Consider the following 13764-nt stretch of genomic DNA (forward strand, 5'->3'; position numbering starts at 1 on the left):
CTGATGGCTGGCGGCGGCTGACACCGAAGGTAAAAGACCTTTTGGGGAAAGAAACTAGTGAAAAGCTCTTGGGCTAAACTCGCTCTGCAAACTGGGGGCGCACGCTCGTGGCCAAACTCTGGCAGTGGGACTATCCCGGAGCACCCGATCCCTGGAATCATGTTCTGGAAACCACCGCGACGTGCGCAGTTCTCGGGCCTGGCCCTGGTATCATCCCACTGAATCCTAGGAACGCGGTGCGGTAGGTATCACTGTCCCCATTTCACAGACCGAAGTCCAGAATGGGGAAGCGACTTGTCTTAGGCTTCCTGGCCACTCTGGGGACCGTGGTCATGGCAGCGTCCTTGGACACCTGTCTTCAAGGCTCTGCAGGAGGGGGAGGTGCCGGGCCCTGACGGCTGATGTCCAAGAACCAGCCGGGATGGACCAGCCCCAGGGGGCCCCAGTGGAGGAAAACAAGACGAGGTTTTCAGTAAGATGATCTTATACTAATTCAAGGACTATAATTTGTTCTCCAAATTGTGTGCGTCCAACTTTTTCGGGGAAAGGGTGTTAAAATTCCGTTACAGTGTTTTTACTTGTCAAATTAGAAAGCAGCAACCGGCTGGCTGCAGTGAGTCAAACTTGGAATCCCAGCACTTTGGGAGGCCAAGGTGGGCGGATTGCTTGAGCTCAGGAGTTGGAGATCATGGCATGGACAACATGGCAAAACCTCATCTTTGCAAAAAATACAAAAATTAGCCAGGCATGGTGGCGCACGCCTGTGGTCCCCACTACTAGGGAGGCTGAGGTGGGAGGATCGGCTTGAGCCCAGGTCAAGGTTCCAGTGAGCTATGATGGCACCACTGCACTCCAGCCTGGGTGACAGAGCGAGACCCAGTCTCAAAGAAAAGTAGAAAGCAGCAACCCAACTTGGCTCCCCAAATATTGGAAGGTATCTTAGCTTATCCTTGCATTCTAAAAGGCCCTAGGCCCTCCTGGATACATGGACACAGGCAGGGGTAGGGGGGAGCTGCAGCCTGTTCCAAAACTCTAGAGATGCTGATAGGAGGCCAAGCTCTGCACCCTAATATCCTCCAGCTGTACCCTCTGTGTATCAGAGTAAAGTCACATCCTTGGGACACCACGTATCAGCAGAGCTGTTAAACACAGGCACAGTGAACTTAAGAAAGCATAACTATAGGCACCCTACAGCACAGCTGAGTGTCAGATACTTCCACTGACACACTGACATGCTTTGTGTTTTAGTTCTCACAACTCTGGGGTATTTTCACCCCCCAAAATTGGGACATGTGACCAGGAATGAAGAGATGAGCTCAGAGCCACACAGCTGGTGGGTGGCAGGCCTGGGTTCAACCTCATCCTGCCCTCAGAGCCACTTTGCCCATGGCCTTTTGTTGGGGAGGGGAGTGTGTTCTGCACCAAGCTTTTGCCAGGAATCCCTGCTAGCTCTGAAACTGGCTCTGGACTGACTGTAGCCTTACAGGCTGGAAGGAACCCTTGGTTTGCCCTGTGAGACTGCATGTCTTAAGGTATAGCTGTTTCTTCATGTGTGAAATTAAGCAGATATGGATAAGATGACCTATTCCAAAGTGAAAAACTAGAAAACCAAAGTCTTAGTCTACAGTTTCAGGGACGAGGGGGAACTAAAAGATGATCACTTTATAGTCAAGGGAGAAAAATTTTTTTGGAGTCAGCACCAACCAGCTAGTAAGTCAGCCGGGGGCCAGGGCCATGGGGTGGCCTTTCAGACACACACACAGCTCTAAGCCTCTGGGCCATACCTTGTAAGAACTAGGTATTTTGTTGAGGTGGGGGTAGTCACTGAGACCTGTGCTATGGAGCCTCCTACAGAGGGCTGCTCTCTAGGCCAGGTAAAGTCTGGGTGAGACAAGATAACATTCCTTAACGTGGCCCTGAATGAATAAAATGTGGAGGTCCTCCCAAATGCAGCAACAGGCTAACAGGTGGACTTCAAGGCTGTGCCCTGCCCTGTCTCCCTGCATTGCAGCTGTTGGGGTCTGGGTCTTCCTGGCTCATCCACAATCCAGGAAAGGGCTGATTTGGTTGTGAAGGTCCAAATGAGAAAAGATTCTCAAACTGGTTTGTGCAAATGTTTTTTTTTTTTTTTTTTATTTCCACATTTATATCACAAGGTGTCCACTTACTGGACCAAATAGCAAAGTTGCTCCCTTCTGCGTCCTGAGAACACAGAAGTCTAGGTACTGTACATTCACTAAGGCTCCTTGTTTTTGCAAATCGCGTTTATGACAAATAACCATAAGGCAAACGAATCTAAAGGAATGGTTATGAGTGTTTCCAGCGTACAGACAGGTCTTCCCCCTCGCCCCACAGTACAGCGTAAAACCAGTAGCACCCACAGTAACTTTTGTGTTGTTTTTGGGGGACTCTAGAAAGGTGAAGTTTTCTAGATGTGTACAGGAAGGGAAAAAAGGAAAGGGAGGAAGAAAGGAAAGGTTTTTTTGTCTGGTGGTCTGATGGAAGAGGAATTGTTAAAATAAACATGAGAAAACTTAAATTTTTGTAGCATTTCTTTAAAAACTGAGTTATAACTGAAACCAGATATAAACGGGTGGCTGTCCATGGAGTGTGGGTCACACTGGCTGGCCAGCTGGCCCGCCTGCCCAATGCCAGTGGCTCACCACAGCTGAGAAGCTTCTGGCACGTGATGGACAACACTGGCCTGACAGTGGCTGGGTAGGGAGCAAACAGAGGCAGTGGCATGGCCCACTGTCTCAGACACTCAGGGCCAAATTAAAGAACAGAAAATGCAAGAGAGATGAGATGCGTGCTTCTGTTGCTGTGTTAAAGGTAACCTCTCCCACAGGTTTTCTGTGCCTGCCTGCAACTGAGGCCCCAGCTTTCAGGGTGCGGATACTTTCCAGTACCCTTCGGGGGTGAGGGACCAACGCTTTTTATAGCTGGTTTGCTATAGAGTTCTGAACTCACTTTGCCGTCCTTCCTTCCACGCGGTCCTTCCTTCGCAATTTTGTTAGTAAACTGGTAGCAGCATTTCACAAAAGGAGTTTTGAGGGAAGAGCGCAGAGAGACCGCGTGACTCCCGCCCCCTCCCTCCCGCCCGGGCCGGACTCCCCGAGTTCCCAGCGCAGGAGGCAGCTGGGCCCCGGCCACCTGCCCACCTGCCTGCCCGCCCACCCGGCTTCTGCAAGATGGGAATGCACTTGGTGGCTGACAGGCCGGTCAGTCCAAGCAGACATAAGGCAGAATGTTCAGGCGCCCGTCGTCGCCGTGCGGATCGAGCGATATGCACTGCGTCCAGTCATACCAGTTACCCTGTGTGTCCTGACACCCGTTCACCCCCGGCCACTGGCTGGCCTGGATTCTGTCGAGATCGTCCTGTGTGACCTCCCGGGTCAGACCGGGGAGGTCCGTGGGCGGGCTTTGAGGCACCAGCACGTGCAGCTGCCTGGCCCCTTGCCGGGTGCTCTCCTCCTGCTTCAGGTACTCAGACATGAAGTGGTGAGCACCCGGGGTCTGCGCGCCCGATGATGAGAGCAGGCTACTCTGCCGGCTCAGGTAGGACTGGATGATCTCGTTGCGTGACAGCTCCTTCCAGTTCGTCTGTTCGAAGGGGCTCTGGAGGCTGGCCTTGGCCTCCTGCTTGTCCAGCTCTGTCCTGGACTGCTGCTCCATGTGCACAGGGCTGTCTGCCCGCACTGGCTCTTTCTGGGTCAGAGGTTTGATCTGTCTCGTCATGGGGTCAAAGGTGAGCTTCCGCTCTTTTAACCGGACAGGCTTGACGCCTGCCTCGGCCACCTGCCCGTCCAAGTTAACTGTGTAGTCTCGAGGCCGGTACCTCTTCTTCTTTTTACTGTCCGAGCCCCCTGAGGAGGCAGCGTCACTGTCCGCCTTGGAGGAGTCTGGGGAAAAGCCTGCCCGGGACAGGAGGGGCTCGGTGGGGGACAGCCCTACCTTGCAGCCCGGCCCCGCCAACCGCTGGTGGCTCTCAGGCTGCTCAAGCCAGCGTACTGGGCTTTCCGCACTGGGCAGCAGCTCGAGCCGCCGCACAGGGGGTGTGGATGGCTGTGCCAGTGGAAGCGGTGATGGCACCTGTGTGGCATCGAGTGCCTGGGGCCGCGGTGAGGGGCTGGGCACAGAGCCCTTGGGTGCATACAAGCTCTGCTGCCGGGCAAAGGAGCCCTCATGCCGTGAGTTCCGAGGACTGAAAGAGCAGCGAGGGGGTCCCTTGGGATGGGGAGGCCCCGGAGTCTCGTCCACCCTGTCCAGCTGCTGCAGCACCGAAGCCTTTGGCTGCAAGCAGGGTCCAGGGGGCTTGCCCAGGCCCGGGGAGCTGGTGTGCGGCCGCACGGCATTGACGGGGATCTTGCCACTGTGCTTGTCATTCTCGCCACGCTCCAGGCGGCCGCCCTCTGGGCCTGCAGGCCCACTGCCATCCAGGGAGCCGGTGAAGCTCTCTGGACTCCCACTGATCCCGTTGGTGGGGAGGGGGGATGAGTTGGGGACCAGGGGGTCGTGGCTAGCTTTGGAGACCTTGGGTGGTGGCCCTGGGTGGCCGAGGTCACGCTGGTCACCCCGGCGCTTGCGGCTGCCCAGCCTGTCCAGCCGTTGCCCGGGCAGCCTCTGGAGGTCATTGCGGCTCTTCAGGTCATGGATGCTCCTGGGCGGGCCAGCCGCCCCCACCTCCGGCCGGCAGTTGTGTGCGCCCCCGTTGGCAGAGCCGGTGGCCCCCGCCAGCCCCCGCAGCGCCGCCTCATGCTGGTGTGCCGGCTCGATAAGCTTCTGCCAGCTCCGCAGCAGCTTCTTGGCCCGCTTGGCGAGCTCCTCGTTCTTGGTTTTCTTGCGGACGTCGTTGATAAGCTTCCCAAGTCGTGTTTCCTACAACCAGAGAGAGATGATGACAAACTTTCGGGACAGGGACTTCTCCATGAGCTGAGCCAGAAATGGTGGGAAGTGGCCCTGACAATGAAATGACCCGGTTCCCAAGGAGCCCTAAACTGCCAGCTTCCCTGACACAAAACTTCTGGGGATTTCCGGTCCTTTGTGACAATATAAATTCTCAAACCTAGTTCCCAGACCTGCAGGGTCCCAGGTGGCTTCTCAGCAGTGCTGTCACCAGGCTCCTGGTGCCAGGGGGCTATGGACCATCAAGGCCACTGTAAGGACACTGCCAGAGAGGCTTCCTGGGTGAGAGGGTGCCATGGCCAAGGCGACAGCACAGAGGGTCGGCTTCAAGTGGAGGGTTGGGGATGGTGCCTCTCACTGGAGCCTCCCCCAAGCACACCTCTCCTGATGTCCCCATGTCCCCACGTGCCCACGAATTGTGCTGGGCATGTAGGATGGGATTAACACCACTTGGTCTCTGCAGTGCCCATGGGAGAGCAAGATCGCGAGGCACAAGCTGTGAGGGCACACCGCCTCTCCTGGTCCTCCGAAGCAAAGACACTGACGCTCCCAGAAGCTGGGGAAGGACCTGGCTGGTAGCATCCCCTGCCCCCCGTTCTGCCCTCCCAAATGCTGGGGTCTGGGATACTCACCTCAAGTGCCTCTTTGGTAATGGGGTATTTCTCCAGGCTGGAGATGACTTCCAGCACCGCCACCATGTTCCGGATCTGTGGAAATAAAGAAAAAGCCATTTGTCAGGTCCCTGTCCTTCTCCACTGGGAGGCTACAACACCCTGCCCCAGGCTGCTCCAGTCTCTCCCCAACCCCAGAGCAAGAGGAGCTGGCAGCACTGAAGCCCCCACTCCATGTGGTCTCCTACCTGCTCCCTGGGCCACCCTGGCACTCAGTGCTCATCCTCACCCGCCATCTGACCTCCTCCAGTGTGTGGTGTGCGGGCTGCCCCAAGCCCTCCAGTGTATGTGGTACATACCCACCCACCTGCTGAAACCCAGGATGCCTGTGAAACAAGAGCTGCTCCTGATACTTAAGATGACCTCTACTCTGCCTTCTCATGGGAGCAGGAGAAGAGGCACTGAAGAATTCATCGAATAAAATCCACAAAGCTTAAAAGATCAATACACAGGCTGGGTGAGGTGGCTGACGCCTGTAATCCCAGCACTTTAGGAGGCCAACGAGGGCGCATCACAAGGTCAGGAGTTTGAGACCAGCCTGGCCAACATAGTGAAACCCCATCTCTATTAAAAATACAAAAATTAGTTCGGTGTGCTGGCACGCGCCTGTAGTTCCAGCTACTCGGGAGGCTGAGGCACGAGAACCACTTGAACCTGGGAGGCGGAGGTTGTAGTGAGCTGAGACCACACCACTGCACTCCAGCCTGGGTGACAGAGCAAGACTCCATGTAAAAATAATAATAATAATAATAAACCAGTCAATCTGAATCCAAAGACACCATAAAGAGAGCAGAAAGTCACAAAGTGGGAGAAGGCATAGGCCACAGGCCCCAAGGAGCTGTATCTGGAACACACAGAGAATGCCTGTACAGCAGTACAGCTGACCAGGAGCCCGGCACAGACTGGCCACAAGACAGGAACAGGCACAGGGCAATGAAATGTCAGTGCTGATGCTCAGCTTCTCAGCTTTATCAATAACCAGGAAGACTCAAACTGAACCCACTAACGGATACATGATACATGTGGCCCCACTGACAACACTAGGTACTTCTGGGGATACAGCTGACTTTGTGGACTGCTGGGCTTTGTCTGGCAGAGTGAAGCATGAACACATCCCATGACCAAGTAATCCCTCCCTTTTAGGATCTTGCTAGGAGCCACACCTTGATCTAAGCACTTCCCACACATTACTAACTCCCTTAATTGTTACAACAAGAATTCCTACCGCTCAACCGCCACCTCCAGCAGCTACAGGTTTCTGGTGGGCTGGCTGGCGGGTGGGAGCCCAGGGGCCCTGAGGAAACCACAGTGAGTAGATTACACAACTCCCCCCCAACCCCAACATGATAAAGGAGTTAAGCGGTCACATGATACAAATTAAAACAGCATAAAAGGGCACACAAGGAAATGGGCATCTCTGACCCAGCCACTGTAGCATTTCCTTGCATTTTTTCCAAAAATATCCCTTGTGTATATAGGCGTATACATCTACACTTATCACATATTTCAAAACCAAACTGATGGTGGTTTTTGCCTTTTCTGACTTAACATCAGCAATGTCCAGCCTCAAACAGAGCCCCTCATTTGGCTCACCATCCCTTCCGGAGTGGGGAAGGCCCGACTTGAATGTTGTGGGACACTTAGGCACTTTCCATTCGCCATTACAAAATAAGGCTGCAACCGACGGCGGTGGCAGACCTGACTTTGGACTAGTGCACAGACAGCCACGGAGGAGCCGGGGCTCCACATCCATGCAGTGTGGTCACCTCACCCCCAGGGAGGCTGCTCCATTCCATTCCCACCAGGCCACATCCTTGCCAAGACTGCGTGGCATGAGTTTCCGTAACACATGATTGTAAACTTAGCATCTTACACAGCACACATTTATCATCTTAGGCTCTAGGGCTCAGAAATCAGGTCTGAGTCTCACTGGGCTGGGATCCTCTCTAGAGGATCCATTTCCTGCTCCTTCAGGTGTTAGCAGAGTTCAGCTCTTATTTTGTTTTTTGTTTTTTTTTTTTTTTGAGATGAAGTTTCACTCTTGTCGCCCAGGCTGGAGTGCAATGGCGTGATCTCAACTCACTGCAACCTCCGTCTCCCGGGTTCAAGTAATTCTCCTGCCTCAGCCTCCCGAGTAGCTGAGATTATAGGTGCCCGCCACCACGCCCAGCTAATTTTTGTATTTTTTTTAGTAGGGATGGGGTTTCACCATGTTGAAGGCTGGTCTTGAACTCCTGACCTCAGGTGATCCACCCTCCTCGGCCTCCCAAAGTGCTGGGATTACAAGCGTGAACCACTGCACCCGGCCCAGAGTTCAGCTCTTTACACCGCAGGAATGAGGCCCATGGTTGTCATCCGAAGCCATTCCCAGCTTCTGGAGGGCACCGCATCCAGCTCACACCCCCTCCCCTTATGCTCAAAGCCAGCTACAGGCTGAGTCCTCACCCGGCATCTCTCTGACCCAGCCAGGATAGGTGCCATCTCTAAGGACTCCCTGACTAGGCAGGGCCCGCCCAGATGATCTTGGATCACCTCCCCATCTCCAGGCTGTTCCCTTAGTCACATCTGTCATGTACGGTACCATGTGCCCAGGCTCCAGGACTAGAATGTGGACGTCCTTGAGGGCTGTTAATTCTGCTGGCCTCATGGATTGGCTTTTCTACTCTTCTGCCCCACTTCCAGCGGGAGGCAGCCATTGCCACTCCCTCCCTTCCCGTGTTGTCTCCTCTGGGTGTAAAGTTGCAGAGCCATGACAGCAGTCCCCGCAGAACTCCCACAAAGCTGCCCTGCCAATGGGCCCATTTGCTTCTTGGCAACAACGGCCTTGCCTTGCAATATTCTCATTCAGGGCTCCAAATGACCCTGAAAACCCTGCTTCGAGCTGTGTCATGGTGGGGGTGGATGGGTGATATGAGGGGAGATGCAGTCCTGTCCGCACTCCTCGTGCAATGGGCAGGGATCAGTGCAGGGGAAGACTGTGCCATGAGGAGGCCAGTCCCAGACAGACAGCAAGGCCAACCATTCCCTGCCCCAGGCACTCCAGCACCGACTCAGTCCCTGGGCTTGCCACATGGCTTCACCTCCACCCTGCTGACCTCACCCTGGTATATTTGGAGCCCTGGTTCCCCACATACTCCTGAAGCAGCAGTCCTTGCAGAGCAGAACACTGCCCAGGTCCAGCTAGCCTGGTGGCACAAAGTGTCCTTGTCCTTGGGTAGACACCATCCTGCTGCCAGACAGGAGGGAGGACACAGAACACCTGGGCAACCCCAGGGTCTGGCACTGAGCTGGTGCCCCAGAAATCACCGCTGAACTAACAGCCAGTCCCAAGAGTCTCCTGGAAGCTGTGTGGGAGCTGGGGACACCAGGCGAAGGTGTGAGGGCCCTGCGACTGGGTATCCTTACCTTTGGCCCCTCCCCTGCCTTATGAGCCACGCTTAAGCGTGTGCAGAGAGGCCTTCAGCCTCTAGGAGCCCCAAGGGAAATGCTACAGCCTTGGCAGTCCCCTTTCTGTCCCCACCGTGTAAGCTGCTCACCCGAGGAGTAGAGGAGCCCGTCTGCTGTACCTGTAAGGTGCTAGAAACCCACAGTCCTACGCCGTAAACAGATGAACTCTGCCAACACCTGAAGGGGCAGAAAACAGATCCTCCAGAGAGGAGCGCAGCTCGCTGCTTCCTGGATCCCAGCCCGGTGAGACTGGAGCTGACTTCTGAGCCCTAGAGCCTGAGATGATAAATGTGTGTTGTGTAAGACACAGAGAGAGGGTGAGTGTCCAGTGCGGCCACTCCCTGGAGCCAGCAGAAGGCAGTCAGTGATGTCAGCAGAGCTAAGGATGGGGGCAAGGTGAGACTGCCCTGCCTGCGACCTCTGGGGCCTTGATGTCAAGCAGTCTGAGCACTGTGTGGGGAGCACCACCTGGACATTCCAGACACAGGCCTCCCAGGCCCAGGAGGCAGACACTGAGCAATGCAGTGAGGAATCCCTGCAAAGGGCTTGGCCCCGACCCCAGGCACACTGAGCCAGAAGGCTCCACAGAGCCTCTTTATAGATTGCCACAGTCTGTCCCAAAGAACACTTAGCACCCAATTGGTGCTGGTCCCATAGGAGCAAAATAGCAGCTGGCTTCTGACCCTGGCCCTGGGGACCCTGCCTTAACAACCAACTCACCCCCCACCCAGGAGCGGCAGGTCTCCCACTCTCACGGAGGTGGCCCTCTGTGAGTGACAGAGACGCCAGGACTCGTATGTGCCCGAGGGGAGGCTCCCGATCTGACTCCAGGCCTGCAAAGTCCAGCATGAACCCTCAGGGCAGGGAGGCAGGCCACAGGGGGAGGGCAGCACCTAAGGTGGCCTCCCAGGGAGGTCAAAAAAGGATGTGGCAGAAGGAGCTGTGTCCACCTGAGCTGGAGACTGACTTCCACACTGGAAAGCAGAAAAGAGCTGGAGAAGGATGGGCAGGGAGCTGGCCAGACAGCACCAAAGCCCTGCGGCAGGGGAGGGGCCAGGGGTAAGGACACCGGGAGGAAAAAGACCCAAGGTGGCTCCTTCACAACCTGTCTTCTGTCCCCCTTAGCCACTGCCCCCACAGACCACCTGCCCTTGCCCTGTTTCTGGGATGCCCTTGGGCACCTGTCCGTCTATCTGGGGAAGTACACTAGATCCTAATCTCAGCACAGACACAGTTTGACTCCACATGGGGAGCCGCTCCAGGCGATGGCCTCAAAGGATGGCTTTAGGGCAGCTCTTGGGGCTTGCCAGGGCCACGTCTGTGGCCCGATGGCCAATTGCAGCCTCTTGCTGTCAGGAATAGCCTGGCACATCTGAGGCCCCCTCCTCCTTTGGATTCTCCCTTGGGATTTGTTCCCAGTCCAAAAAACCTCTCAAAACACCTGCCAAATGGCTTTCCCAAAGGGGCAGGAATCCCATCAGGAACTGCAGCCTCTCACTTCTCCACTAGGGACCCCTCAATAGATGCAGATGGGTCTGAACTTCCTTAACCATCAACGAAGACAGGCGTTGCCTCCCCTTTCTACCAACACTGACTGCCCCTGCCCACTTAATTTGCTTCAGTTTGGCCTCTTCATTGCTGCGGGAAGTGCCTGTGAAGGGCAAGGGTGTTGGGTGGGGGTGGGGGGTGTCGACAGCAGAACCTCCATGCAGCTACTAGGAGAAGGGCAGGGGGAAATGCAGCAAGGAGCACTCTGGAAGCAGGTGGGACCTCCCTGAGGTGCCTGCTCCAAAGGCAGGCAGGGCAGGAAGTTAGCAGGTGGGACCAGGTGTGGCACAGGTATACATGCAGGTCCAGCCCAGCTGCCTGGGACATGAATGTTGATGGAACTGACTCCATTGTCACACCGAACACTTTCAGGTCTTAGAACGGAAATCCATGAGGCATGATCAGGTACACATGGGCCAACAGGAATGTGAACGTTAATCTCGTCCTTCTGGAATCTCAGAAAAACCAAACGGGGAGGCCTGGTCTCAGGTCATAGGCATCAGAGCTAGCATAGATATTGAGGAAGAACAGTTTGCATCCAGGCAGAGGCTGAACCGGGGCCACCAGCACAACCCTCAGCACACAGGTGCCCCACACTTCACGGATGCCCCAGGAACACACGCATGGGGGCATGGAGGGGACACCTTCTCACCCAAGACCACAGGAGGTCTGGCTGTCCCAGGGCTCTTTTGTGGTCATCCTTCCACATGAGAACTTAGAAAGGCTTCCACGGGTATGGTGGTGTGCGCCTGTAATCCCAGCTACTCGGGAGGCTGAGGCAGCAGAATCGCTGAAACCTGGGAGGCGGAGGTTGCAATGAGCTGAGATCACGCCACTGCACTCCAGCCTCGGCGACAGAGCAAGACTCCGTCTCAAAAAAACAAAAACAAACAAACAAACAAAAACCAAAACCCAAACACCCCCCCCCCCCAAAAAAACACAAAAAACCAAAAAAAAGAAAGGCTTCCGGAAAGGCTGGCACCTTTGTCCCCGGAGAGCCCCATAGCCTGTGCTAAGCCACAATTCCAGCCAGCCTAACTGGTGACATGTGCTGTTCAGCTCACAGGAAATGTGAGGAAGGAGGCGGGGCTGGACACGCACAGAGACAGCCTGAGGGAGGGGCCGGCACCCCTCAGAAGCAGCCTGGGTCAGGCGCCTGGAGCTGCGTGAGACACCTCATTCTCCCACACCCTGGGAGCAGTGGGGAACCCTGTGTGCAACTTCACAGCACACCACACTCCGTGTGAGCTATTAAAGACCCACCACGCATCCTCGTCTTTCAGTGACACTTTTCCTGAAGAAATAATACAATCTGGAATTTGCTACAGAATCATCCCCTAGGGTGAGTGACAGGAGGGGGACGGGTGAAACAAAGTCACATGGCTGTAAGCAGCTATCTACTGAAGCAGGAAGGCTACCTTTCTCTACTTTTATGCTTGAAATTTGTCACAAATAAAGATGAGAAAATACATCTATTTCCTAGCATTTGTTGAGAGTTCACTGATCTAGAAGGACTGGCAGCCATCTAAAGGGGAAGTGAGCAAATAGCTGTTTCCAACTCCTCATAGTGGCTTTACTGTCCACCATCTGGCCCCTGAGTGGGGCAGCAAGGGCCGAGGGCTGGGTAGGATGCCACCTCCCTCCACGCGAGCCTGTCTCAAGTCTCAAGCCTCCTAACTGATTCGAACTGCACAACACCATCTATCTGGTGAGACCCCAGGAGCCCCTCACCAAGCTCCCCTACCCTGGGACTGGGCTGCTGCTTAACAGACCTGGTGCAGAAACAGCAGACACCCCTGGGGCTGGAGAGGGGAGCTCTGAGTACCCGTGCCAGCTGTCCATCTCGGTCCGTATCTCAGGTGTCCTCACGCCTCTCTCCTAAAGGAAACCACAGAGAGCCCGAACCAGGGTCACACGCTAGGTCAACAGTTCCTTCCTGCAGGGAGAGGCCTGACCTGTACCAGGAAGGAGCCCAGGACAGCCACCAACACAGAGAGGACAGGCCCTCAAGTGGCCCAGACCAGGAGGGACGACTTGGCAAGAAGGGGCGGGGGCTAGGTCACTCTCTCCCAGAAGGGGAGAAACATAACAATGAGCCAGCAGTAACCCAGGGAAGGGACAGCCATCACTCCAGGACCTGCCCAGCCCCAGTCAGCACCGCCTCCCTCCCATCTGCGATCCACATCCTATGGCTCTGGGCACAGTTGAGCCACAGGACATAGCCACTCAGAACTTTCTTTCCAGGTTTCCCCCAAAGGCCAGCCAGCAGCACTCCTCTGTGGCCCTGTGAAACCCAGTGACACCTCTGACCCCTCCAGAGTCCAGAAGACTAGACTCTTCTGAAAACCTACCTACGACAGGGTGCGTGGAATCACCTTTCAAACCAAACTCCTGTCGGCAAATATTTTAATTGGGCCACGGCATGTGTCCAAGTTTTTCTTCTGTGAAGAGGATCACTGGGTCTGAGTGCAAAGCTGGGGCCTGCTCAGTGGAGTGGACCCACTACTGGCCAGCCTCTTCCTCGCTTTATTACAGGGGTGTGTAGGTAAAACCCCCAGGCCCTGAGTAACTGCTGGGGATTTCCAGCCCTGGTCTGAAATAAGGAACTGAGACTGAGTTTTGAGTCCCAGCAGCCCCTTGGCTTGCCTCTCCATTTTCTCCACATCTGGACTGTTCCCACCCCACCTGAGATCCCCAGCCTCTTGGGAATGCAGCTGTGGTGGCAAAGGGGACCAACCAATAGACCCAAGGGTGCCAAGCCTGGGCAAGCCCAACGGGGCACAACTCGCACAGGACCATCACTGGTGGGTTGCCCTTGGGCCAAGTTCTTTCACATCATCCTCACGAGCGCACTCTACAGATAAGGTAACTGAGGGCCAGGAAGGTAATGGAGGTCCCCGGTAGACCACACAGCTAGAAGATGGTGAGGCCTGGCCTTCCACTAGCCTGACATGGCTACCAAACACACAGGGCCCATCTGGTGCTTTGAGTAGGTGGGGTGAAGGGTACCAGGTACCACCAGCCTGTGGTGATGTTGGCACTCTGTAAAGACTCTCCTGACATGCTCCTGCAGTGAAATGCACAGGTTACAAACAGTTCCTTGAACCCACACAAGGCCACCTCCACGGTCTCCGTGCTGTCTATGCCTTGTCCCCAGGATGCCTGAGAGGCAGGACCAGGGTGACCCAGGCAT

The 13764-nt window shown here is 55.4% G+C and overlaps 1 protein-coding gene across 4 annotated transcripts in view; it reads right to left on the reverse strand.

Moving 5' to 3' along the window:
* Positions 1-550: 550 nt before the first annotated feature.
* MED26 (mediator complex subunit 26) overlaps positions 551-13764 on the reverse strand; it is a 55061-nt gene continuing 41847 nt past the window's right edge. For 2 of the 4 annotated variants that reach the window (XM_024237598.3, XM_024237600.3), the window contains exons 2-3: positions 5538-5612; positions 551-4878 (exon numbers count right to left, since the gene is read on the reverse strand). In XM_024237598.3, coding sequence (XP_024093366.1) covers positions 3223-4878; positions 5538-5612 — 1731 coding nt within the window. In that variant the 3' untranslated portion in view covers positions 551-3222. Of the gene's footprint in view, positions 4879-5537; positions 5613-9142; positions 9517-12343; positions 12450-13764 lie in introns of those variants that run through there. The other 2 variants (XM_054539880.2, XM_063719344.1) reach the window with 2 other exon arrangements.

Source organism: Pongo abelii, chromosome 20 (genome assembly GCF_028885655.2).
Source record: "Pongo abelii isolate AG06213 chromosome 20, NHGRI_mPonAbe1-v2.0_pri, whole genome shotgun sequence".
Taxonomy (NCBI): domain Eukaryota; kingdom Metazoa; phylum Chordata; class Mammalia; order Primates; family Hominidae; genus Pongo; species Pongo abelii.